Source organism: Falco biarmicus, chromosome 8 (genome assembly GCF_023638135.1).
Source record: "Falco biarmicus isolate bFalBia1 chromosome 8, bFalBia1.pri, whole genome shotgun sequence".
In the NCBI taxonomy this organism is placed as follows: Eukaryota; Metazoa; Chordata; class Aves; order Falconiformes; family Falconidae; genus Falco; species Falco biarmicus.
In genome coordinates this window covers 59,239,259-59,262,045 of record NC_079295.1, presented here as the reverse complement: position 1 = coordinate 59,262,045, position 22,787 = coordinate 59,239,259, and the positions used below count along the sequence as shown (strand labels likewise).

General features: G+C 52.1%; 1 protein-coding gene across 3 annotated transcripts; it reads right to left on the bottom strand.

Moving 5' to 3' along the window:
* Window positions 1–15,946: 15,946 nt before the first annotated feature.
* On the bottom strand, window positions 15,947–20,751 carry ATOX1 (antioxidant 1 copper chaperone). Of its 3 annotated transcripts, none has more exons than XM_056349248.1 (4): window positions 20,593–20,751; window positions 19,361–19,436; window positions 17,878–18,046; window positions 15,947–16,170 (listed from the first exon to the last, which is right to left on the bottom strand). In XM_056349248.1, exons 1-3 carry the CDS (start codon window positions 20,596–20,598, stop codon window positions 17,913–17,915), a joined length of 216 nt encoding a protein of 71 aa, XP_056205223.1. In that variant the 5' UTR covers window positions 20,599–20,751; the 3' UTR covers window positions 15,947–16,170; window positions 17,878–17,912. The 3 variants fall into 3 exon arrangements, with proteins under 3 accessions (XP_056205223.1, XP_056205221.1, XP_056205222.1); XM_056349246.1 differs by having other exon boundaries at window positions 17,889–18,046; XM_056349247.1 differs by having other exon boundaries at window positions 17,902–18,046.
* Window positions 20,752–22,787: the final 2,036 nt, after the last annotated feature.

Here is a 22,787-nt window from a genome sequence, read left to right as displayed (position 1 = left end):
TCAGCCCCCAGCGCGACCTTCCCAGTGGAGACAGTGACACAGCAGCTGCCTGCACTGCTGCAATGAGCTTGTCAGTTCCCTGGCTCTCTCAGACTAACAGCCTGGGGGAGCAGGGAGGAATACCGTCTCTCCGCTTGGTTTGTCCATCTCCTAGCACCTTGGCCTACTGCATTTCAAATGTTGAATGCTATCATTTCACAGCGGGGTAATTCAGCCCCTGAGCTGGTGTTTTTCATCCTCAGGGGGATGCAGGGGATGACAGGAGAGTGCCTCACTCCCCATCCTCTTTCCTAACACTGATGCCTTGTGGAGGGGGAGAGGAAAGAATGAGCCAGAGAATGTGGAGAGTTATGACATGTCTGAAATATACTCCAATTAGGCAGAGAAATGCTGGGCTGGTAGATGCGGTTCTCAGTAGATTGGTCTCTCTGCTGTGGTTATTGTCCAGCAGATCTGGACTGATTGAGCAAAACCCACAGTGAGAACTGCTGGTCAGTTGAATCTGATGGTCTCTTCAGACACATCATTAAATACTTTGACCTTACAGATCGTAACTCAGCTGGAGCAGCTGCCCAGCCAGGGACAGAGAGACAGCAAAGCTGTTTGGAGTTGACTTTTCCCATCTGTTCCTCTCTATGCTCAGGGTGACAACCCAGCTCCCCTGTGCTTGCATCTCACCATGACTGAGAGGATTTAAGGTTCATCTTCTCCCCTGGCAGAACCAGGCAGCACACCTTTATGCACCAGCGTGGACATGGTACTGCATTGCAAAGTAAAACCAGCAGCCAAAAGGAGAGGCTGTCAAACTGTGTGAATTTGCGCATCCCTGAAGAATGTCTCCATGACATACAGGGCTGTCCTGAGCACTGCAGATAGTTCAGCTCTTTGTGGCTTGTGATCCACCTGTGGCACCAACCCTCACCCTGTCCAGGGCAATGCAAGGTTGCTCCCCAGGGGCTGCTGGAAAGCTGGTGGCTCATGTAACCCACAGGGTTAAGGACAAGTCATCTGGCCACCATCAGTCTGATTGCAGGTGCTGGGTGAAGGACACCCAAGAACATAACAAAATGCGACCTTGTGTTTTGTCTTGGCAGCCTGGAGTTTGGGTTCATTCCTCATGATTACACTCTGTCTTTGAGAGGGGCTGAGACACCCATCTGGGTGCTTAACTCTTCTCTCTGATGTTGATGAGGATTTAGATGTCAACACAGGAACTGGTCTGTCCCGACCTGCCGGGCTGTGCTGGCTCCTTGCTCTGTTGGGTGCCAGTTACTTCGTGATTTGTGATTCTTTATCAGCTCGCTCCTTGTCTGGCCTCTCGGCACTTCTGCATGTGAAAGAAACAGATGTAAAACTAAACATCCTTATGGCCAACAAGAAACAAAAAAATAAACAAAACAAAAAGGGAAAAGGGAGGAAAAAGATAGGGAAGGGGGCTGTGAGAATCCATCATCATTTCCCAGTGAGACGGTCAATCTCTGTGATCAGGCAGCTCAGGAGGCTAGTGGCAAAGAAGAAGAGGAGAAAGTCTTCACCCATTTCTTTACTTGGCTACACCCCATGCAAAAGCCATCCCTGGGTACTGGTATGTGGATGTTGATATCGCTCACAGAGACACCCATAAAATACCCTAAGCGACCCTCTCAGGTCCACGTGGAGGCCAGCTTTGCGACGGTGTCTAAGACCCCGTGGGTCCTTCTAACACAACCAACAACCTGTGACACCTGGAGCATCTTCTCCTCCCACCACAGGTGTCTCCAGCTTCCATGTGCAGCTCAGTGCCACTCATAGGTCCAGTTTGGCTCCAGAGGTCACACGTCCCCCAAACCGAAGTTTCATTTGCTTGATTCACACCCCAAGGAGTTGAATGCTCTCTGTGCTGGATTAGTCACGGCTCGCATTGAAATCGTACAGCTGCTGGTTCTTCTAAGGAAAAAAAAAAAAAAAAGACATCTGGAAAAAATTTTAGGGAGAAAAAAAAAAAAAGAAGAGAAAAGAAACCACGTCTTTTCTAACTGACAACGTGGCAATTGCTTAGTGCTCTTCACTGTAGCCTGAGGCTAAGCCCTCTTCTAAGGGCTTAGACAAATGACAGTGCCAGGAAGATAATTATAACTGGGATTTCTGTGGCGTATTTATATACGTGGCGGCTTAAACTCTGGTTTTGAGCGAAAGCAAAAAGAAGCCTGCTGCAGTGATGCAGTCCTATCTGGAAATGGCCCCCGAGCTCACGGTGGTGAGCCCTGGGTGGGTGGCAGTGAGGGGTGCTCGTGGTCCTCTGTGCACATGGTGGGGACAGCTGGGTCCTGCCTCTTGCGAGGGGCACACTGCCAGGCCCGCATGTGTGTTGCCAGCAGTGGGATGGAGGGGGATCACACGGAGAGGGAAACAAGAGCCTGGAGCAACTGGCTGATTCTTTAATCTCAGCAGCTTTAGGAAGCTCCAGGAATGACTGAGAGCTTGCAAAGGAAGTCCTGAAAAGTCCTCTCTGCATTTATAAGGCTTAGTGGACTCATCAAAGAGGAGATTTTGGTGTCAGGCTGCCAGGAGGAAAACTGGACCTCACACATGCTTAGAAGGTCATCTGATGCCATCTGGGGCACTGGATGGGCAGGAGATCACCCAAGGGGCCTCATCAGCCCCGGGAGCCCTGGCAGCACTGCTGGCCTCGCTGGTCCAGCTCGAGGTCTCCTGCCACATGCCAACAGGGCAGTTCGGGCACAGCTGATGCACCCCAGCGTGCCCAGCTCTTGCTCCCAGCTCAAGTGACTGCACGAACTCTGATGGAAACAGCAAACAGGACAAGACCCCTCCAGGTCTGAGCTCAGAGGTTTGCAGGGCTGAGATTTGAACTCCAGCTAACCCCCGTTCAAAATCCAAATTTCTTTATCGCATTTTAAGCTGGGCTGGGCAGATCCAGGTTGACGCAGCTGAGACAACCCTGATGCTCTCCAAGAGGGAACAATGCTGCTGCCAAAGGAGAGAAAGGAGAGCAGCTTGTTTGGTGGAAGTGATACAAGTGTGGATTAATAATCTTGCTGTCTCTTACTCCAAATCTTCCAGTTTAAGGAGTCTTTCCTTCTCTTTGCTTGGGAGGGATTCTCTAAAGAGGTTTTTGGAGAGGATGTTTCTGCATTAATTGCTGGTGGATGCTGCTGCAAAACAATGAACCCAAAGTACAGATAAATAAATAGAATGCCCTGGAACCACTGCGGGAATGTCATTTACTAAGTCTTCTTCACTGGCTGAACTTCTCACAGGCACAGGGCAACAAGGGAAAAGGCAACAGCTTGCTGGGGTGGGAACCCAGCACCCAGCTCAGGAAAAGGCGAGTGAGTGCAGAGCAGACAGGAATCTGCTTATCCCAGGAATGTCCCAGCTCTCCTGCTATCTGGGAGTGTGTCAGCAGGTCCTGCAGGAGGATTTCTGTTTTTTTCCATTTCAGAAGCAGACTAGAGGCAGGAAACTGTGCTCTCTAGACCCACACTAAGCAGATACATGATGACTGGAAGCACCATCTGCACAGGGCAGGATGAACCCAAACTGTTCTGCAGACTTGCCTGAGAATGGCTGTCTTTGGTCTGTGTGGGGCAGGGATTTCTTCCTAGGGGGATGGGACTCTCCCCCCGGGCTCGGCAGCAGGGCTGATGTCTGGTTCAGATGGAGCAGACGGACACCCGGCCAAGGTCTCTTCCAATGCCTGGACCGGGAGAGCCTGAGTCTCAGCGCCCTGCAGCCGAACTGGGGGGCGAGCTGGCCCAGCAGGGCAATGCAGGCATATGGGATACTGGCTCTGTCAGAAGCAGATGGAGAAGCAACAGTGGATGTCATTGCAGATTTTCAGCTGTAAACCAGAGGCCTGTGGGGCAAGGGGTGGAAATCCAGCTGTGCATGGCTCTTTGGTGAGTCACGACCTGGGAGCAGCTGCGGAGCCAGGACATGCATGCTGTGCGATGGCTTGCTCTTTCCATGGTGTGTGTGGGCTCTCACAGCTGTCCTCTGGGGTCTCGGGTGGAAGGCACTTCCCATGCCCCATGGGGAGGATCTCCCTGCCACCTCCTTCAGACTACCCCTGCAATGACCATCTCACATGCTTGTGTGAGGCTGCAGGCTTGGGAGAAGCCTGTCTGTTCTCCCTGAAACAAATGGAGACCAACGGAGCAGGCAAAGAAAAATAAAATCCATCAGCTTCTTCAGCTGTGGTGAAAGCAGGGAGCTCTGAGTGCTGCAGCTACACCTGGATGCCTGTTGTGGGCATCAGCTCTGACCATGGCAGCTGTGCCTGCCCCCAGCTACACCCACAGCGGGTGGTAGGTATAAATAACCCCTGTGGCTGCAGCCCCCATTGTGTCCCTGCAGCAGAGTCCCCCACAGAGCTGCTTGGAGCCGGCACACCAGGCACCAGCAGATGGGACAGGTCTCAGCCGCTTTGAAGCTCCCATGCATGGTCTAGGCACATCCAGCCTGGCTGCTGAGAGTGGTCCTGGCTGAGTAACTCCAATATCCAAAGGACTTCTCTGCCTTTCCTAAAAGGACTTCTCCCTTGCTGCAGGGGCTGTTCACTATTAATCCTGGACAGGGACATGTTGTGTGCCTGTTCAGTGTCTCAGCCCAACCTTGCTTTTGCCCAAGACCTTGCCTTGGAGGCATGCCTGTGACTTGCAGAAAATGCAGTAAAGCTTCCAAGAGAGAAGTGCAGCAAATGCTGCTAACTCTGGGCAGTCCCACCTTGCTCCTGGTGTTTACCTAAGATGCACTTTCGAGTCCTCTTGGGCCTGACAGATGCGGCTTGGCAGCTTTTGAAGGCTATGAATAGAGCTGCTTAAGGAAATAAACAGGAATCCACCTTCAAGCCCCTGGGACATGTGGTAAGAGGGAAGCTCCTGGGCTGCAATGGCAGCTTTTTTTGCATGGATAAACACAGCCTAAAAATCTCTTCTAAAAGGCAGCCTTGATGGAGGTACCCAGGTGAAGCTGTGTCAGCTCCAGGACATCCAAATGCCACCTGGAAAGCAGTGGTGATAACCACAGGTGAGGATAAGACCAGAAAGGCAAATGCCAGGTTTCACAAGGCTCTCTGGGACCAGCTGCCTTTGTTTTTGGGGGTCATGAGTGTGAGGTTCTCTGAGAAAAGCTTGATTCTCAGATGAATTGTCTGCTTACTCCACAACCACTGATAATCAGACCCTCTTAATTGCATTTAATCAGCCCTGCACCCTTGCATCTTGGGAATGAAAGCAGTGGTCTCTTGGGCCATGCCTTTGCTGGGAGCCTGTTCAGATGGCTGGCCTGTCTGGGACACAATGCAGTGGGCAGACTGGTGAGTGTCCAGCAGGGCTGAGAAGTGAAGGGGAAGAGCTGCCATGGACTGGGATCATGGCTGAGGCAAAGCAAGCAGCAGGGTTTGGTGTCCTTAGTATTATTTGCTGTCCCCATGAGCCTGGCAGCTGAGAACATGGGTTTTAAGTGGTGGCTGCTTTCGCTCCAGGCTTGTGCGCTGCTGTAGGTGAAAAGGAGGGAGAGATAGTCTTGGGGAGGGCAAGGCGTGTTGGTGACAGGGAGGCTGGGCTGCTTGTTAAAGTCTGGAAAGTTTTGCAGTCCCCCATGGAGGCTGAAGAACAGGACTTTATTGTTCCTCCTATTAACACTCACTGCTGGCAAAACCCTATCAAAATATTCCCCCCCCCAGCCACCCCTGTCCTGCAGTAATTCAGTCTGTGTATGGCTCAGTGCTTCCAGCACTGTCCCGAACCCCTGCAGCTGTACAGACCCAGCTGTCCTGCTGCTGCGCAAGCTGCAAAAAGCAGCTTCATGCCGTGCAGAGGGATCCCAAGAGGCCATGTCCCCTCTAGCACTGCGCACTGGGGCTATTACAGCATCCCCGGATGGGAATCGCGTCGTGCTGGAGCTGTGGCTGCATCCCAGCCCAGCAGGTAGGGCACGGTGTGAGGGTGCCTGGTGCAATAGGGTCACCCTGACTAAGCCTGCAAGTATCCACCCCGAGAATCTGCATTTTTTCAATCTATTGCTCTGAGACTTCCTGCCTGAGCTGAACTCACTTCAGAACAAGCCCTGGCTTGAGATGTACCAGGCAAATGAGCCAGGCTGCTGGGTGCAGGAGGCTCCATGAACAGGATGTCCCTTAAAGGAGACGAAATGGGATTGATTTTGGCAACATGCATTTGGGAAGATCCTGTACAGAGCAAAAATCCAGTCGCAGGTAGTCTTAGAACCTGGCAAAGAAGATATAGGGGAGACGGTAGGAAATACTTTTTGACAGCAAGGCTTTGGAGTGGGATGTCTTGGGAGGCTGAGCCATCCCTGCCATGAAACAGCTGAGGGAAGGGCTGTTGGGGCAGGGTAGGTCGGGCTGGTAGGAGCTGAGCTGACAACCACTCGAGGATTTTAGCATCTGATGACTCTGTGATTTACAAACACAGCCGCTCCAGGACAACAGCGACAGCGAAAGCACTGACCTCCCTACCATGTCTGCTTGCTGCCTCCCTCCAAATAATCTTCAAGTGCATTTCTGAGCCCTTGTAAACTCATCTCCCCAGACTGGATTTTACCCTGGGGAGTTCAAGTCCCTTAAAATCTTCCTGCGCTGAGCAATTCAGATATTTATGGCCATGCATAAATATTCTGCTCCTTGCAAAAGCCTGTCAGTGGAGGAATCATTTGCTTCATCTGTCTGGAGTTTGATGGGATTTCACTGATCAAAGGGTAAAAGAAACCCAAGAGGACACAACACCTTTAGCCATAGGAGGGCATATATGGAAAATACCTCATCTGTCATTGCTTCACTGTGATGAGTTCTAGGGATCTCAATTTAGCCCTGAAACTTGTTTACTTCCCTTCAAAAAACACCATCCAGTTTGCCCGGGGTTTGGCAGGAGCCGGCACTGCGGGGAGGAGCAGTGCTGTGGGCAGGAATAGGCTGTGGGAAGGCTTGGGGCTGATGCTGCACCGTGTCTGTGGGCTTGGGGCAAGGTGGGACGTGGTCAGCCCCAAAATAGCCAGGTCGTGCGGGGCCCTGAGCGAGTGCTGTGACTTTCCATCCTGTGCCTGGCCCAGAGCTGGGTCTCTCCTTCGGGACCTTCTACTAAAACTAGCAGTGTTTCTCCCTGCTGTATGCCCTGTGTCTGTTATCAGCAGCTATTTAAGGAGATGGAGGGACCAGAACCACAGTTTAAAAAAAACACCAGATTTGAAGGACTCCCTTTTAAGCTTCTCTTTTATGGGAAAAACTGGTGGAAAAAATTATTCCCTGAAATGGGAGCCCTGGGGAGAGACGCCTGAACTCTTCCTGTGTGATGCTGAGACTGCTAATGAGCATTAATCATATCAGGTATCTGCAAAGAGTAAGCAGAAAATTACAAAGGTAAGAAATGAGCATTGGCAGTGACACTGTCCTCCAGCTCCTTAATTTCAGACTTGCTAAAGGTGCCTGGCACATCCTCTCTCCTGCACCAGCCTGCCTTGCCCATGCCACCCTGGGAGGTGAGCTCACCCAGGATTTATTATCAGGATTAATGGAGTGGATTTTTAATGTCATGAATGTTCAAAAAAATTCTGTGTTGACTTGGGGGGAGGGAAAGGTGGGAACCAGGAAATCAGGGAAACCACCATTTTTGTTGAATGGCATGGTGCAGGGAATTGTCTGGGCCTCTCTGGAGATACCCAGCTGCAAACCAGGAGGGAGAACACACTGTGCTTTGAGATTAGTGAAGGTCACCTGGCTGGATGCAGGCAGCTCACACCATCCCGGCCACAGGGATGTTCAGTTGTTTCCTTCTTTAATGCACACAGGGGCTGATGCAGCTGTGGACCAAGGGCATCCCTGCAGCGGGCCAGGGAGGTCGTGTCCTGTGTGTGCCCAAGGGCTCCTTTCCTGCTCCTCTTCCTACATGTAACTCTCAAGAATCATAGAATCACAGAATAGTTTGGGTAGGAAGGGACCTTTAAGGGTCATCCAGTCCGATCCCCAAAAGCAAAGGTCCTCACTGCTTGAGGTGTGCCTGAACCGACACTGATGTCATCTCACTTAAGGTGGGGCCATATTTGTTCTTTTCCTCCAAGGGGTTAGAAATAGGGAGTGGTACTGAGGGAACCTGTGCTGGAAAAGTGTGGGTGAACAGGCTGAATGAGAAGGGACATCTCTGTCTCCTCCCCAAATTCCTCCATGTTCAGCCTTTTCCAGTGGAGTTGGAAAGTGCATCCCTCCCCCTGAATTTTCTGGAGCTCTGTGGAAGAAGGGAAGGGAGGGGATAACAGGGAATGAGATATCCTCTCCCAGCCCCTTTTTTTTGCATCTACTTATGGGTGCATCTGGAGTGTGATCCCAGGCTGATGTGTTGGGGAGTGGGCTCCAGCCTCTTGCCCCCAGCCTGGGAACAAGCTCTGCCCTGCAAACCTGGGAGGGTCCGTTTCAGTGTGGAACAAGGACACTTTCCCTCCCCACTCCCCCACGCACTACAGGGCTGAGCTGCTGCCCAGCCACAGGGCACAGAGACAATGCCAGGCATGGGGAGCAGCGCCTGGCTTTCATTTTTATGCACACACACACAAACAAGTTTGCTTCTCTGGCAGGAATTGGCAGCTTCTCTGCTGGGTTTGTAAATCTGAAAATAACAGTTGGAGGTTTGCTGTGTTATCCTGCTCTAGGGATAAATTTTAAACCCCTCCTGCATGGGGTTTGGGTTGGGTCAGGTCTATTGTTTTCTGTGGCAAAGAGTGATTCGTGCCCAGCTCCCTTTGCCCCAAAGCAGCTCTTACGGCACCTATCCCAAGTACCGTTCCTGCTGTTTGTGGGAGCTCTGGGCAGCTCACAGGGAAGGTTTGCTGGCTTCTCGCTAATGCAGCCTCTGCTGAGCCGTCTGTCATGCAGCTGAGCACGCACCTCTCCACTGGCGTGCTGAGACCCTGTTTAGGGGAGTTGTGGACAACTGACTCCGCCAGGGAGAGGGGAGGCAAATGAATGGCAAGAGGGGTTTGGAGACACTTAGGTGAGATAATTGGTTGTGCACAAGGGCCCCACCTTTCTGGTTTTCCTTTGGACACACCAGCAATTGTAGTTCCAGCTGTCCCCAGCAGGTTCATGGTGGAGGTGGGCCTGGGCGGCCAGTGCTAGAGGCAAAGGATGATGATCCTTACCTGAGGATGCATGTCCCTGTCTTCAGCACATGGACCCTTGGTGAGAAGCCAACAGCTCAGTGCAGAGCCTTTAAAGCGTCAGAACTGGCCTCTTGGCTTCCTATGCTCTTGCTTTGGCCATACTTCGACATGTTTTGACCTCAGGGCTGGGAAAGCTTGGAGGGCTGCTCCTGAAATGGGAGAGCTAAAAATCCCCCAGCGGTTGTAAAGCCAGTGGGGAGGACTCTGGATGTGCCACATCTCTGCTTTTTTGGCTTCTCCCCTGGCCAAGAACAGGCTGAATTAAGAAAGCAAACGGAGAGGAAATCATGGAGAAATAAGAGCGGCACTGTGAGCTGAGGACGCTCTGGACTCAGTCCCATCCCAGTTGCTCTGGAAATTGGATCATTCCCACCAAGCCGCCTGCTTTGCTGGCTGCTCCTGGGAGTGCACAAGCATTTAGCACCGGTCAAAGGCAGGGAAAGTGGGGAAAGAAAAAATAAAGGGAAATATAGATGCAAATACTGGTATCAGGGTTTTCTCCACCAAAGAGAGATACAAAGTGTTTTGTCCCATGCCTTTGGAGGGGTGATATGGAGGAGTAAACCCCACCAGCTCAGCTGAGACACAAAGGCACGGCAAAAGCCAAAGGACCATAGGCTGTCTCTGAGGTCAGCAGCACAGCACAAGCCTGTACTGCAGCTCATCTGTCAAGCCTGAGAAAGCAGCCCCAGGGACACCAGGGCTGCTCCCTACAACGCCATCCTGAGCAGGCAGCACCCCAGGCACCCTCCCCACCCCAAGCCCTGCACACCCTCGAGACAGCCCCATGTCCCATGCAGACTTCTGATGCAATCGGTGGGATCACCCTGACAATAGCTGCGTGGGTTGGCTTTTTTTAAAGCTGTGCAGAACAGATTAAGCCAGCAGCCCCTGTTGTGATTGCTGGGCATTGTGCACCATGCTGACGCTGGCTTCTGTGGGCCAAGCTGTGCCCACGGCTGAGCAGGAGCTTCGGAGGGGAGGAATTTGGTTCATCTGAAATGGGGCAGGAGGGTGCTTGGGCACAGTGGATTCCTGCTCCATTCAAGCGTCTCCTTTCATTCGCAAGGGAATGAGCTGCATTTGTTGCTTTAACATTTTCTCATCCATCTGTTGAAAACGGGTAAGCAGGTCTCAGATGGGCTTACAGAGACGGTCCTGCCCTGGGAATGTCATACTAGCAGGAAACTGGGAACTGTGGGGGAGTCTGAAATGCTGCAGCATCTCTCTTCTGGCTGTGGCCTGTCCCAGTCAGAGCACAGCAGCCCACTGGCCTGGGCTGGTGAGGAGGAAACCCGAACACAGCTATGTAACACCCGGAGTCTTTCAGGAGGTGCTCAGGAACAGGCATGAAGAGCAGAGGGACAATAGCAGGAAGGGCCAGGCTGAAGGCTCCTGCCTATGTAGACCAGTTTCCTTTGTCCCTTCCAGGTGACCTGGGACAGGTCCATGTAGCAGAACAGTCATGGAGCAGATCTGCCCTCCCCAGAGCAGCCTGGGACCTTGCATCGCGTCCCATGTATCCCACAGCCCCTCTGAGGGAGCTCCTCAAGCGTGAGAGCGGCTCCCTACCTGCTCCCTATCGCTGCCCCAAAATGCCACCGTCTGCAGCAGCTGTGGGGCTGTGAACCTCAGCTCTCCAGGGTCCAATAAATTAAACCTTAGTCCAAAAGGGGCTTGGGCTGTCTTTTGCAAACAGAGGCAGCACAAAAGCTGCCTTTCTCCCTCTCATTAGACTTTTTGTTTTCTCTCCCTCCCCATCTGCTTTTAGCCAAATGGTTGAATAGCTGCAGTATATACTGTGGGAGGCTAAAGCCAAAGGCTGGAGCACCAGGGAAGGATGCAGAACAGCAGTGCCCTGTGGCCACTGCCTTCCGGAGGGGGCTGGGAACTGTTTGCTGCCCTTGCTCTGTAACCCAGACTTGATCACCTTGCTGAACCCTTACAGAAAGCAGCTCCAAAAGAAAATATTTGTGCTCTGGCTAGCACACGTGCATATTTCCTGCTCTTGAAGTTCTTAATTAAGGCTGTTTTTTGTTTGGTTTGGGGTTTTTTTTCCCCTTATTTATGCTGTCACACTCTTGGAGGGGGAGTCTGTCATGTCCCTGTGTGTTCTGCTGTTTCAGAAGCTGCAATGTGGGAAGCTGCTGCGATGGTCACATGGGAAATCTCCCACAGGGGAGTGGGAACCAGCAAGGGCCTTTGCCATTGCTCTGCACCTCAGTGCAGCAAGCATCAGGACAGCTCAATGCATCACCCATCTTACAGAATGGCCTCAGCCCAGCTGTGGCCTCTCGACAAGGAAGAGTGGGTCTTTGCAGACCTTACTGAAAGGATGCAAGACCAGCACATTTAGTTCGGAGACAACACCAAGCTTTTTCCAGCCAATTTTGCAGCTTGAGTCCCTCCAAGGGACTGCGTTATCTGCCTGTTCCATCATGCCTGGCCTCCATCGGGAGATATACAACCACTTAGGGAGATGCTTGTGACTATGGACACCCAGCCTAGTGCAATGGGGACCTACAGGTCCAGCTGCAGGGCTCTAGCTCAAAGAGCAGATGGTCAGGACAATGTTGCAGATGCTGACCCCAAAAGCATGGGGGTATGATCCTGCTTGCAAGTCAAACATTAGTCTTGGTGTTCATCCAGCTCCCAGCACTGCTACTGTCATGCCTGGGCTGGGAGCAGGCAGGCAAGCGAAGGTGGAAGCCTAAGGTGCCTTGTTTCTTACAGCAAACATTTAAAAGCAGAGTAAGACTAGAAAATCCCCATCATTTGGAAGTGAATCCCTCATGTAACAGTCTTAACACCCAGACATGACACGCCCGGAATTCCTGCAAACTGAATCCTTCTTTCCCACCCCAAAATTTCACAGCAATTTACCTCTCCAAACCATCAGAGATCACCATGTGCAGGCACTGAAGGGGATCTCCCGTCCCTTGTCTGCTTTCTGCAGCCTGTGGTGTTATCTTGGAAATTCTCTCATTTACTGGGTGGTTCAGCTGAGCACAGCTGTTCCTTTGGTTAAAATCATCCCCTGCCTGTCAGCTGGTAATTAGAAAGTGCCAAAAAGCCAGTGGTACTTAAGGCAGCTCTGGGATAACCAGGGCAGCTTTTTCTTTTGTGGATAGAGGACTGGGCTTTGGAGGCCATAGACTTTTCTACTGAAATTGGATTTTGGTTTAGAAAGTGGGGGAAGGTAACGCTGGTTGAAAAATGACACGCAGAAGCAGAGCAGCACTTCAAGAACGGCAATGCTACAAATGCAATAAGGTGGGTGAGAAAAGCAAATGCTTTCTGTTGGAAACACCATGGGGGGGAGGGGGAAGCAAAGATAATTTTGAGGCAGGGGAAACAACAGAACTTTTCAAGCTTGTCCCTCCCGGTTTGCCCAGTTCTCACTGGTGCTGCAGTTAGAGGCATTTCACAGACTCTCACAGTTCAGCTGGAGCTGGGCTGAGAACCTTGTGAAGAAACCAGGCGTGAACTGCTGCTGGTGGGAGGACAGGAATGGCAATGCGCTGAACGGCACCTCCCCAGCTGCTCGTCCTGCAGCTGGCAGGGCTGACATGTCCCTCTTCCAGCAGGTCACTGGGATGTCCTGCAGAGCCAGGGTGTCTGTGGTACAGGAAAGCTCCTTTTCCAAGCGCCGCCCTTTCCTGTTTGCTCTGCAAACTGAGCATTTCCTTGTCTGAAGACAGTCTCCCAGCCTCAGTGTCTGGCATATTGTTTCCTGTGGAAATTATTGCGACCATACTATTTGTGCAAGCTTGTTGCGGTCCCTCTCCATGACATGCAACCCAGTGGCCAATTTCAGGCCAGTCTGCTGAAGATTTTGGAGATCTTGAAGTTGGGCAGTGGTGGAGCAGAGGTTCTGCTTAGGTACTGACTGTCTTATCCTTTGAGATGCTACGGAGGAGTTGGTTTTTCTCCCAAAGCTTTTTTAGAAGTCTCTCAGCCAGCTGCCCTGCAGGTCTTCTGCTCTGGTCGGACTTAATCACCCTTCCTTCACTTCCCTAGCCCAGCTGTAACCAGCCCAAATACGGCCCACACACCAAAGCAAGGACTGTCACAGGGACTGCCACAGCAAGGACTGAACACAGCTCTGGCTGTGTATTTGTGGGAGAGGTGGCCCTTTGGGAGGCACCCTGTGCTCCTGCAGAGCCACTGCTTCTAGAGCGCTGGTGCAGAGCTGCCTGCATTCACTGTCCTGGAGGCAGGAGCAGCAGGTCATCTTCCCCAAACACCTTATCTTATCTGGAGGAAAGGAAAGCAGGCAGAAAGAGAATGTTCTGCAGATTGCTTGGTCTAGTTGAAATGTCCTGTTCCCCCGATAAGCCTGCAAGGTTGATGGGGGAAGCATAAGTAAGGCTGTCCTGCTGGGCTTTTGGTGGAGAGAACAAGCAGCAGCTTGGGCATCATCCTCCAGCCCTGCTCAGGAGTTGTCCCAGTTCTTTGATATTTTCACTAAATGTGCCTGGAGTGCTGGGGTTAGTAACCATTACAGCACTTCCCTCTTCTTGGCTAGAGAAGAAACCCTAGGAGCTCACTTCCCTTCTTCACAGGCCTAGGGAAAGGGAGAGAGATGTGATGGGAGGGTCTGAACACTGGGGCCACTGAAGGAAGGCTGAAGCAGGGAGCCCTTGGTGCTTTCCCAACTGCTCACTCCCATCAGCATCTTCAGGGTATGGCACCAGAGAGAGGTGGCTTATGCAGACTTGTCACCCCTCTGTCCCCTCTGTTGTGAAACAGCGAGTGAGGATACCAAATGCCATGAGCCATCAGGTACGAAAGCCCACGGACCCCGCGCCTGCAGCCTCCGTTGGGAAGCAAGTGACAGGGGCGCCTCAGGGAAGTGGCTGTGGGCAGCCCCTGCCATGCTGCGCGCACAGGGAAATTATAGGGGCTGTAAATGACACTAATGGCCAGGCAGAACACAGCAGCCTAGTGTATCGATTGCTTGCTGCGAGGGACAGTTAGAGGCATTACTTACAGCCCGGGGCAGGGACCAGGAGGGGAAGAGTCCCCAGCCTGGACATCACTGTTCTGATGGATAGAGACCAGCTCTGGGCAGGCTTTGTCAGGTCACTCCTCTCTCCTCTGAGCAGCTTGTATTCCCACCACACTCCGTAGCCAGCTCGAGGTGACCACAGCTTGTCACTGCAGCCGATGTCCACCCAAAGCTGCAATGTCATTTCTGCAGCAGGCAAGAGCTTAAAGCATGCTGAGAGAAGGCCTGGGAGACTGCAGCCCTGCAGACGGGTGATGAAACTTTGGGTATCTGCATGAGTCTCCTGGCTAGCTGTGGGTAGAAACCTTTCCTTGTCTGGCTCAGAGATAAGCAGGCTTTAACCAAAACAGACAGTTCAGCAGGACAGGGAGAGGGGAGCAGAGCAGCTGGGGGATTGTGGCGAGCATAAGCTACAGCCCAGACATCAAGGACGAGCGGCCTGGTTTACAGCAAGACAGACTGAGAGTTATCCTCTGTGAGCGCAACACTGCCAATCCTGCCTGCCAGTCTGGCAGACAGCAAGTGCCACAAGGACTGCTGGCTCCAAAGCCAGCCATGCCACCACGTGCCATCCAGCTCCACGCCAAACCAACAGCACGTTCTTCCCACTGCCAGAAGAGCCGAGCCATGGGCAAACCAGCTGCTGGTGGATGCACTGGCCAAGCCTGGGAGGAAGCTGAAAGCAATAAATAATAACTAACACTGGCAAACACCAGCTCAGACCAGCAAGGAAGGGCTAGGGAAAGGGATCCACTCACCCAACTGGGACCCTGGTGGTGTCATGCCGTGCATTGGAGTGCATGGGCACAAAGCAGAATAGGCTGCAGTTCTAGGCCTTGGCTCTGGAAACTTCCTGCCACTAGGAGACTTTAATGCAAGAAAATAATGCAGCAATGTTACCCTTTTACCCTTTAGCTTCTCTTAAATTAAAAAGTCTCTGCAACACTTTCCTTGAAGTGTCTCCAGCCCCTGCAAGTGTCTACAGCAATTAATTGTGCTGTAGATCAATGGTAAAGGAGGACTTCGAAGTACTAAACCACTCTAAGAAAAGAACAGATTGCAACTACATCAAAAGTAATCTCAACGTTCAGGTGTGAAAAATCTCTTAAATACAGAGTAACTTTTTCCTTCAGTCTTTAGTTGGCTTCCCTTTCTGTAGAACAAGTCACCTGTGACTGGTAGGCATAGGAGACATCCCCCACGTGAAAAGCGACAGTAGACTGGGACAGACACATGTAATCCTTTCACTGGGCTGAAAACCTGAATTAAATGGATGGGAGCTGGGCAAAGCAACAGTACAGCCCATAACCCTGGTTACTGGGTCAAGAAATAAGAGACCTTGAAGAGATTCCCACAGCCCTCTCCTTCCTCCATCCCTTCTGCACTTCTCATCAGCACAGGCATTCCCTTCTGCACGCTTCTGCTCAAGGCTCCATCTAGCTCAAAGGCCACTTGGCTATCTTTGACTTACAGGGGCTGCAAGAGTCCCTTCCCAGCATTTGCATCCCATGTGGAAAGTTTGTCTGTTCTGTGACTGAAGGACATCTGCCAAGACCTAGACTCCGTGAACCTAAGTGACATTTGAGCTCAGTTCTCCTGAGACGTGTCCCTCAGGCAAGGGTTGCAGTCAGCTTATAAAGATAGGTGCAATTTCCTGAGAGGCTTGTCTTGCATGTAATGGGTAGTTTCCCATCCCTAAGAGCCGTCTCTTTTACAGAAAACCACTTAAAGCAGTACAAAGACACACAAGACACATAGACATGCACTGAAGGATAGAAGCAGCACCTCAATTTACTGTGGGACTACAAACAGTGTGTAACCTCCTCCTTTAGATTTCTTCACTTTTAAAGCCCAAGACACAGCTGCCCCCTCCTGTCGGCCCTCTGTTTTCCAACATCTGGCAGGGTAGTAAAAGTCATATGACAGGAAGTTGGGAGATATGCAAACAGTTAAGCCATCTTTCTGCTGAAATCATGTTTGAGTTCCTGCAAAATAAATAAATAAATAAAAGGAAAAAATACCAAGGCACAGAGAAGATAACATTATACAAAGATGCCCTCTGCCGGGCACAGGCTAAAGGAAAGCTATCCACCCGCGCTCCACACCAATGATTTGTAACTTCCCTCCCTCCTTTTATAGATGAACCCCTAAAAATATTTCCTATGGAGGGAAATGTGCTCGAAAACTTAAATTTATTGGGTTTTTTCCCATGACAGCTGAAGTGATCCAGCAGCAAACTACTAGCAAGGGCAGTCCAGCCACCCCTTCTCCTTTGCTTTGGATCTTACTATCCTTGGGTAAGTCAAATAGCTTCTGTTAAAACCCAGTAAGAAAACAAGCATCAAGAGAAATGTTTTGCCAGGTGGGTCAGCTGAACTGACTCCTTGGCTCCCTTGATGTAATATAAGGAAAGTGGTGAAAACACAGGGCCAGGGAAAAAAAGGGATACATCCACATTATTTGAGACTAGCTTTGCTGTACTAGTTAGCTTCTGCAGGCATTTGAGATGTAGTCCGCAAGTCCCTGCAAGTTGAAAACAGCTCTTGCAGTCAATACTACGAGCTGAAAACTATTTGAGGCACTAATCAATTCAGAGCATGTTTCTCTCTTGTCTTTAAATAGCGACGTTGATTATAGCTATGACTTTAAACAACGTCTAAGAAGTATTGAGAGCTTGCTCAAATGATAGAGATGATTAAAACAATGCATATCTACTGCATGCGTACATCAGTATCAGCTCAACTCTTCCATATATCAGTTTAATTCCTGCTGGTGTAAATCCCGGATTTAATTTACTGACTGGGAATTAAATCAGCATGAACTGGTTTCAGTGCATCTGTGCCGGGTATTTGTGATGATCAAACTAGAGCATTTTAAAACAATGTCATTGGATTAGAAAGCTCCACTGACAGAAACAAACTCTTAAGAGATGCAAGATAATAATCCTGGGCACTAAAGAACGGTACATGCAGCGAGTGGACAGCCCTTCACTCTTTTCCACTGAAATTGATCCCTGTCTGCAAAAGCACTTCACAGGCCAGGAAAGAGTTTTGTACATGTCCCCATAGTGCTGGGAGTCTAGGAAAATCGACAGGCTGCAACAATCCAGTTGTCTTTGGGATAGATGTCCAGTTGGCCAGGGGCTGCGCGTGCTGGGAGCTATTCTGAAACCTGACATTTTACATCCTTGAGGGTAGCAAGGTGCTGCTTTTTTTCCACCCTTGAGTTCAGTGGAGAATTAACAGCGATATGAACAGAATCAGATGTCGGAGGTCCTTGTGCTAACAATGAATCCCCTGCATCACATACCCACAGGGGTCTTTGGGTCCCATTGCCCTCCCTGGTATTGTGGGGGCCACCACTCTCTCTGGTTGGCAGGTAAATGTCTTTGGGAGGTGTTTTCATGCATAATATGCTCTGGGAAACCCTAGGTTCACCTGGGAATGGCACAGAGGCTGTGTTCTACCTCTCCACTACAGCCATGGCTGGGATCCCATGGGCTTTGCAGGGTAGCTAAGGGGTCCCACACAAGAATGGTGCTGGCTGTAGGTGGTCCAGTTGCTTCTGGGATATAAGGGGTTTGCTGAAGCTGGACCTACAGGTCTTTCCCACTACATGCTTCCCAGGAAGCAGCCTGTTTTACTGGGAAAGCTTGAAAAAGCCCAGATCTCTCTCTTTAGCATTTCATACACCTGATATATACCTAGCCTCCTCACACCAGGCAAGGCTACTGTGCGGACTTCTCCCCCAGATAGGAAGCATTCTTTCCAGTCTTCTTCAGGGTTTCCAATAGGGTGTCAACGTTGTGCTCCGAGTCGATGCACACCTTCTTGTTGGGCAGGTCAATATCAAACTGGACACCTACCAGGAAAGGGAAAAAATTTTGCACAGTTAGAAGCAGTCAAATGATGTGACTACAGGAAAAGCTCACGTTCACACATTTGTGCTCCTAAGGCTGTCAGTCAAATGTACATGTGCTTCCTGCCAGCAAACCCTGATACCACCACTAGCCAGCAAAACCAAACTGGTGTCCTGCCAGCAATGGTATGAAGGAAGCCAGGTCTCCTATAGATCTGCATTGGGCACCAAGTTTCTCTACTGCTTGTATCGGCTCACCCCACCTTGGATCAAGATAATCACTCATGCAATAACCAGAATGAGCCGAGTTGAAACCAACCACTATAATCTCCAACCAGCTCAGCCTGTGCTGTGGTTTAGTATGGATAGGCACTAATGAGGGAGTTACCATAGGGGTTAGGACAGGGTCAGGACAGTTTTCCTCAGTGGTGGTACCAGCTAACAGCTCTAAGCAGGAGGAGGGAAAAGACATTTTCTCATGTGGATTTCACAGTGGCTAATAAGGGTGAGCCGCTGTCAGCCCGGTGAAAGGAACTGGGCATGAAGCCTCTATCCAGCCATGTATTTTCACAAAATTTGGAGGTTGGAGGTACGTATCAGCCTTGAGAGCTCTGACACATCATCACATGAGGCTGATATTGGCCAGCATGTTGAAGAGTGGTGGAGGTGCTGACAACCAGACACAGAGGAAGTGGGATCGCTAAAGCCTGGTAACAGGGTCTGGAAGAAGTTGCAAGACCTTTGCCTGGGTGACTGAAAGCTGTTCTCACTCAGTGAGGACAAGGGAGCAGGATGACAGGTATTCACAACTGGTGAGCGCAGGCCAGATCCTTCTCTCTTGGTAATGCCAGAAAAAGGAGGCACAGGTTACAATTTTACAGGTAGTATTGGAAACGGGCTATGCAGGCAACCACCAAACGCTCTGCTCAGCAGCTCTTCACTGAGACTGCTGATGACACATCTAGGAAAGCACCACAGATACCCCAGGCCTTCTTGGGAACAATGTCTGGCAGGATACCTGCCTCCCTTCCCTCTGGCAGCCTGAGCAGGGGTCTGCCAGTGTCATTCCCAGAGGGTTCAGGATAAGGCCCTAGGGATTCAGAGCCACCTGCAGCCATGGCAGCTACTCCTTCCCCTGACATTTATCCAAGGGTCAGAAGAGTCAAGGACAAAAGTCCCGTGAACAACCAGTGGTTCATTAGCTTTTACCCACCGCGCTACCCTTGCAAGATGGAGGATCCCAGGGCAGGGTCAGCCTGCCCTGGAGCTGGTGTTGGCTCCAGCGAGCTGGCTGTCACACACTCAGCACTGACTCACCTCCCAGCCTGTGCAAGACACGGGTGACCGCATTGGAGCAGCCTTCACAGGTCATGTCGACAAAGAACTCGTGTTTCTGAAAAGAGGGAGATGAGGGGTCAGGGAGGGCACAGCTGGCAACGCAGCAGGGGTGTTCGTCCTCCACACTTGCCTTTTCCCCTGGGGAGGTGGATTCAAATCCTCCCCAACCAGAAAGCCCATACATGCCACTGAGGGAACCTCAGCAAAACTGAGAGCTCTTGGTACTCCTCCCTATGGTGTCCTTGTGCTGTCCCTCACAGCATCCTCCCGAGGGGCTTTTGGAGACTGTCTGGCCCCTACTCCAAGCAGGGCCACCTGCAGGGTCAGTGTGGTTGCCACGTCTACAGGCTGCTCCTGGACTCGCTCCACTTTTCCTGGAGAGCCCAGGAGAAGTATCTCCTGCCTCCAGCTGCCCTGACTTGGTCTGCCAGGCCTTTGGTGTTTGCCCATCCTATTCTTCTTGTGTGTCCAAGGCCTCTGGTCCCCAATATAATAAACTCATAAAAAAAATACAAACAAAACTGAAATTTAAGGAACATTAGTACTGGTTTTTCATCCCTTCACCCTACCAGGGCCTCTGTTATCTTCAGTACTTGGGACATACGGGGTCAGCAGAAACGTGCTTGCCTGGAACACTAACCATCGTGTTCAACCTTTGGCACCAGACGGATCCTAATTTCTTGCACATGCTTTTTACTTTCCTTAAAAAAGGTAAGTAAAGCTGGTTTTCATGTGTTGCCTGCAACCCGTATTTCATTCTATTCAAACCCCTCCTCTGCCCCCCGCCGCTGTCAGGGGCACGATGCACCCGGGAATGGAGCTGGGGAACGACGTTTCCCATTAGGATTTTCCGGTGTAATTATGGAGTATTTTTTTCCCCCAAACCCCAAAGGGCCTTATTTTACAAAAGCCCCGTGTGCTGCGAGGGCCGACGTGCGGGCCGATGGGCCACAGAGGCGGTGAGACGGGTGCCGGGGCAGGGACCCCCCAAGCCTGGGGAAGCCCCGCCAGTGTCCCCGGTACCGGGCTGCGCCCTCCCTGCCCCGCCGTCTCCGCTGGCTCTTGGCCCAGCCCCACACGACCCCCGGCCCCACGCAGCCCTCAGCCCCACACGGCCCCCGGCCCCACACGACCCCCGGGCGGGCCCAGGCGTTGTGCAGGGCCGGGCGGGGCCCGCGAAGGGCCGCCCGCGCCCCCGGCCCGGCACCCACCGGCATGGCGGAGCGCGGCGCGGCGGCTCCCGGCTCTCGGCGCGGCGCGGAGGAAGGGGCGGGGCGCGGCGGCTCCTCCGGGCCGGGGCTGGGCCCTGAGCGCCCGCCCCGCGCAGCCCGCGGCCCCGGCGAGCCGCCCGCACGGCACTGGGGCGGCGGGGCGGAGGCGGCCCGGCCTCCCCGCGCAGGGCCGAGCCGAACCCCGCAGTGCTGAGCCGTGCCGGCCGCCCTCGCCCCTGGCCCCGCAGCCCCGCCGAGGCCGGCGTTTCGGAAGGTTCTGGCAGGTCACCGGTGCGCCAGGAGCCGGTGCCAGCCGCGGAGGAGCCCGGGGGGGCAGGGGGAGAGCTGCTGCGGGAGGTTTCAGTGCACCGGGAGCTGGCACGGCCATGGACCGGCTCCAGCCCTGGGGCTGCTCAGGCACCCTTTGGCCTGGTCTTTAGGCTGACCAAAGTGCTCCCAGTAGCCTTTTGGGGATGGCAGTTTGATTCTTCGGATATTTGTTGCTGAAACACATCCCTGTGCCTCACGGTTACGTTCCTCTTCCCATTTTTCTGCTACTAAAGTGCTGCCGCCCCGTGTGAGGAGACACGGCGGGGCTGCGGCCGGCCTGATGCCATCCACTCTGGAGGAAGCCGGAGGTGGGAGTAGGGCTGAGGCCATCGAAAGGCGTGAGATGCCAGCAAGGGTTAAGGAGAAAGTGATGGAGAAAGTTTCTAGTGGGTACAGATCCCAGGCTGCTCCACCTGCCTGATGGGCTGGGGACAGGATAGGGATCCGGTGGCTGTGGGAGGGAGGTGGGAACAGCAGCCCTAAGGATGGGGCAGGAGGTGTGAGGGTTGGGGACAGGATAGGGATCCGGTGGCTGTGGGAGGGAGGTGGGAACAGCAGCCCTAAGGATGGGGCAGGAGGTGTGAGGGTCGGCTGGGCTGCTTCAGAAGGCTTGGTCGTCTTTGTTGAGGTTTTGAGGTTTACTGGTTTAGGAGAGCTCTGGTAGATTGAGTTATTGAATGAGGGAGGTTTGTGGTGGGGGTCTCTACTTCAGAGTAGCTTGAGAGAAGGGATGCTGGCCCCTGGAGATGTTTGTGTGTCTGCTTTGGGGTAGTTTGTTCATTTTTTCCCCTGGCTGTTTGGCCCTTTGAAGGAGCATGGACCTTTTCTTAAAAACTTGAGTCAAGGTGGAGGAGGCGATGGTGTGGGCTGGGAGCAGCTCGGGTGCCTCGGCAGGCTGTGGGTAGCCAGGAGAGGAGACAGTGCGGTACGTCGGGGCTGAGAAACGCTGGCAGAGCTGTGTGGGGACGATGCTTCCTCATCATGTGCTGGGCTTCAGTATCTTGCTGTTAAGTAGCCTAACCTGTAGCAGGAAAAATAGTCGGGGTGGTTATGGTTATTTGCTACCCCACCAACTGGAGCTGCAAACCGGGATGTCAGCTGCCCTTGGCTAACCCGTCCCCTCTCACTGCGTTGATACTGAACAGGCTGGGCCCCTGCCAGGCAGACTGAGCCCAAGAGGATGTGAATACCTTCCCTACTGAGCTGCCATTGCACGGGGGGAGTGAGGGCATTTGTTTTAACGTGCATAGGACCCTGTTGTTGTACTAACCTTTTTATAAAAGAATTATCTGCCCCCTTGTTGCTCTGGGGAGAGATGTCTAATATCCCCCTGCCAGAGTTTATTTTGGATGGCTGTTGTGCTGGGTCACTGGTCTCATGTTAAATTTTGTAAAAGCCTGCGCTACTGATTTATGAACTGGCAGATTGCAATGTGGCTTAGTCTATAAATAGCTGGGGTGTAGGGGGGGAAGGACATTAATGCTGAGCATGGCCCTGTGCCAGTCCACTGACTGTATCTCTAGCTGCAGGGATGGCAGGGAGGGTTTTATGCAGCATTTAGGGATATGGTGGTGGGGAGGAAATCACTTTTATAGAGTGAAACGTTATCTCTGACTGCTTCTTGTCATAGATACATTTGGGATGGGATGTGATGCAAATAATGGAAAGCTATGGCCTTCTAGAATCTGGCTGGCTCACGTCGATTGCTTCCTTTCTATCCTTGGGCTCTCTAGACCAGCACCTACTGGTGAGGAAGGATCTGTGAACTTTGAGGGCTTTCTCCTCCTTTGTGGGACTGCTTAGGCCTTGCAAGGTGGGTTAGAAAACATCCTTGCTTGGCTCATCTTTCCTCTGGTGCAGACGAT

What these genes read in the sequence shown, in the direction of transcription:
- ATOX1 (XM_056349248.1), bottom strand. An exon ending in TGTCTTGCACAGGCTGGGAG is followed by an intron (nt 18,047 to 19,360) that starts GTGAGTCAGTGC and finishes CTTTCCTGGTAG; the next exon opens with GTGTCCAGTTTGATATTGAC.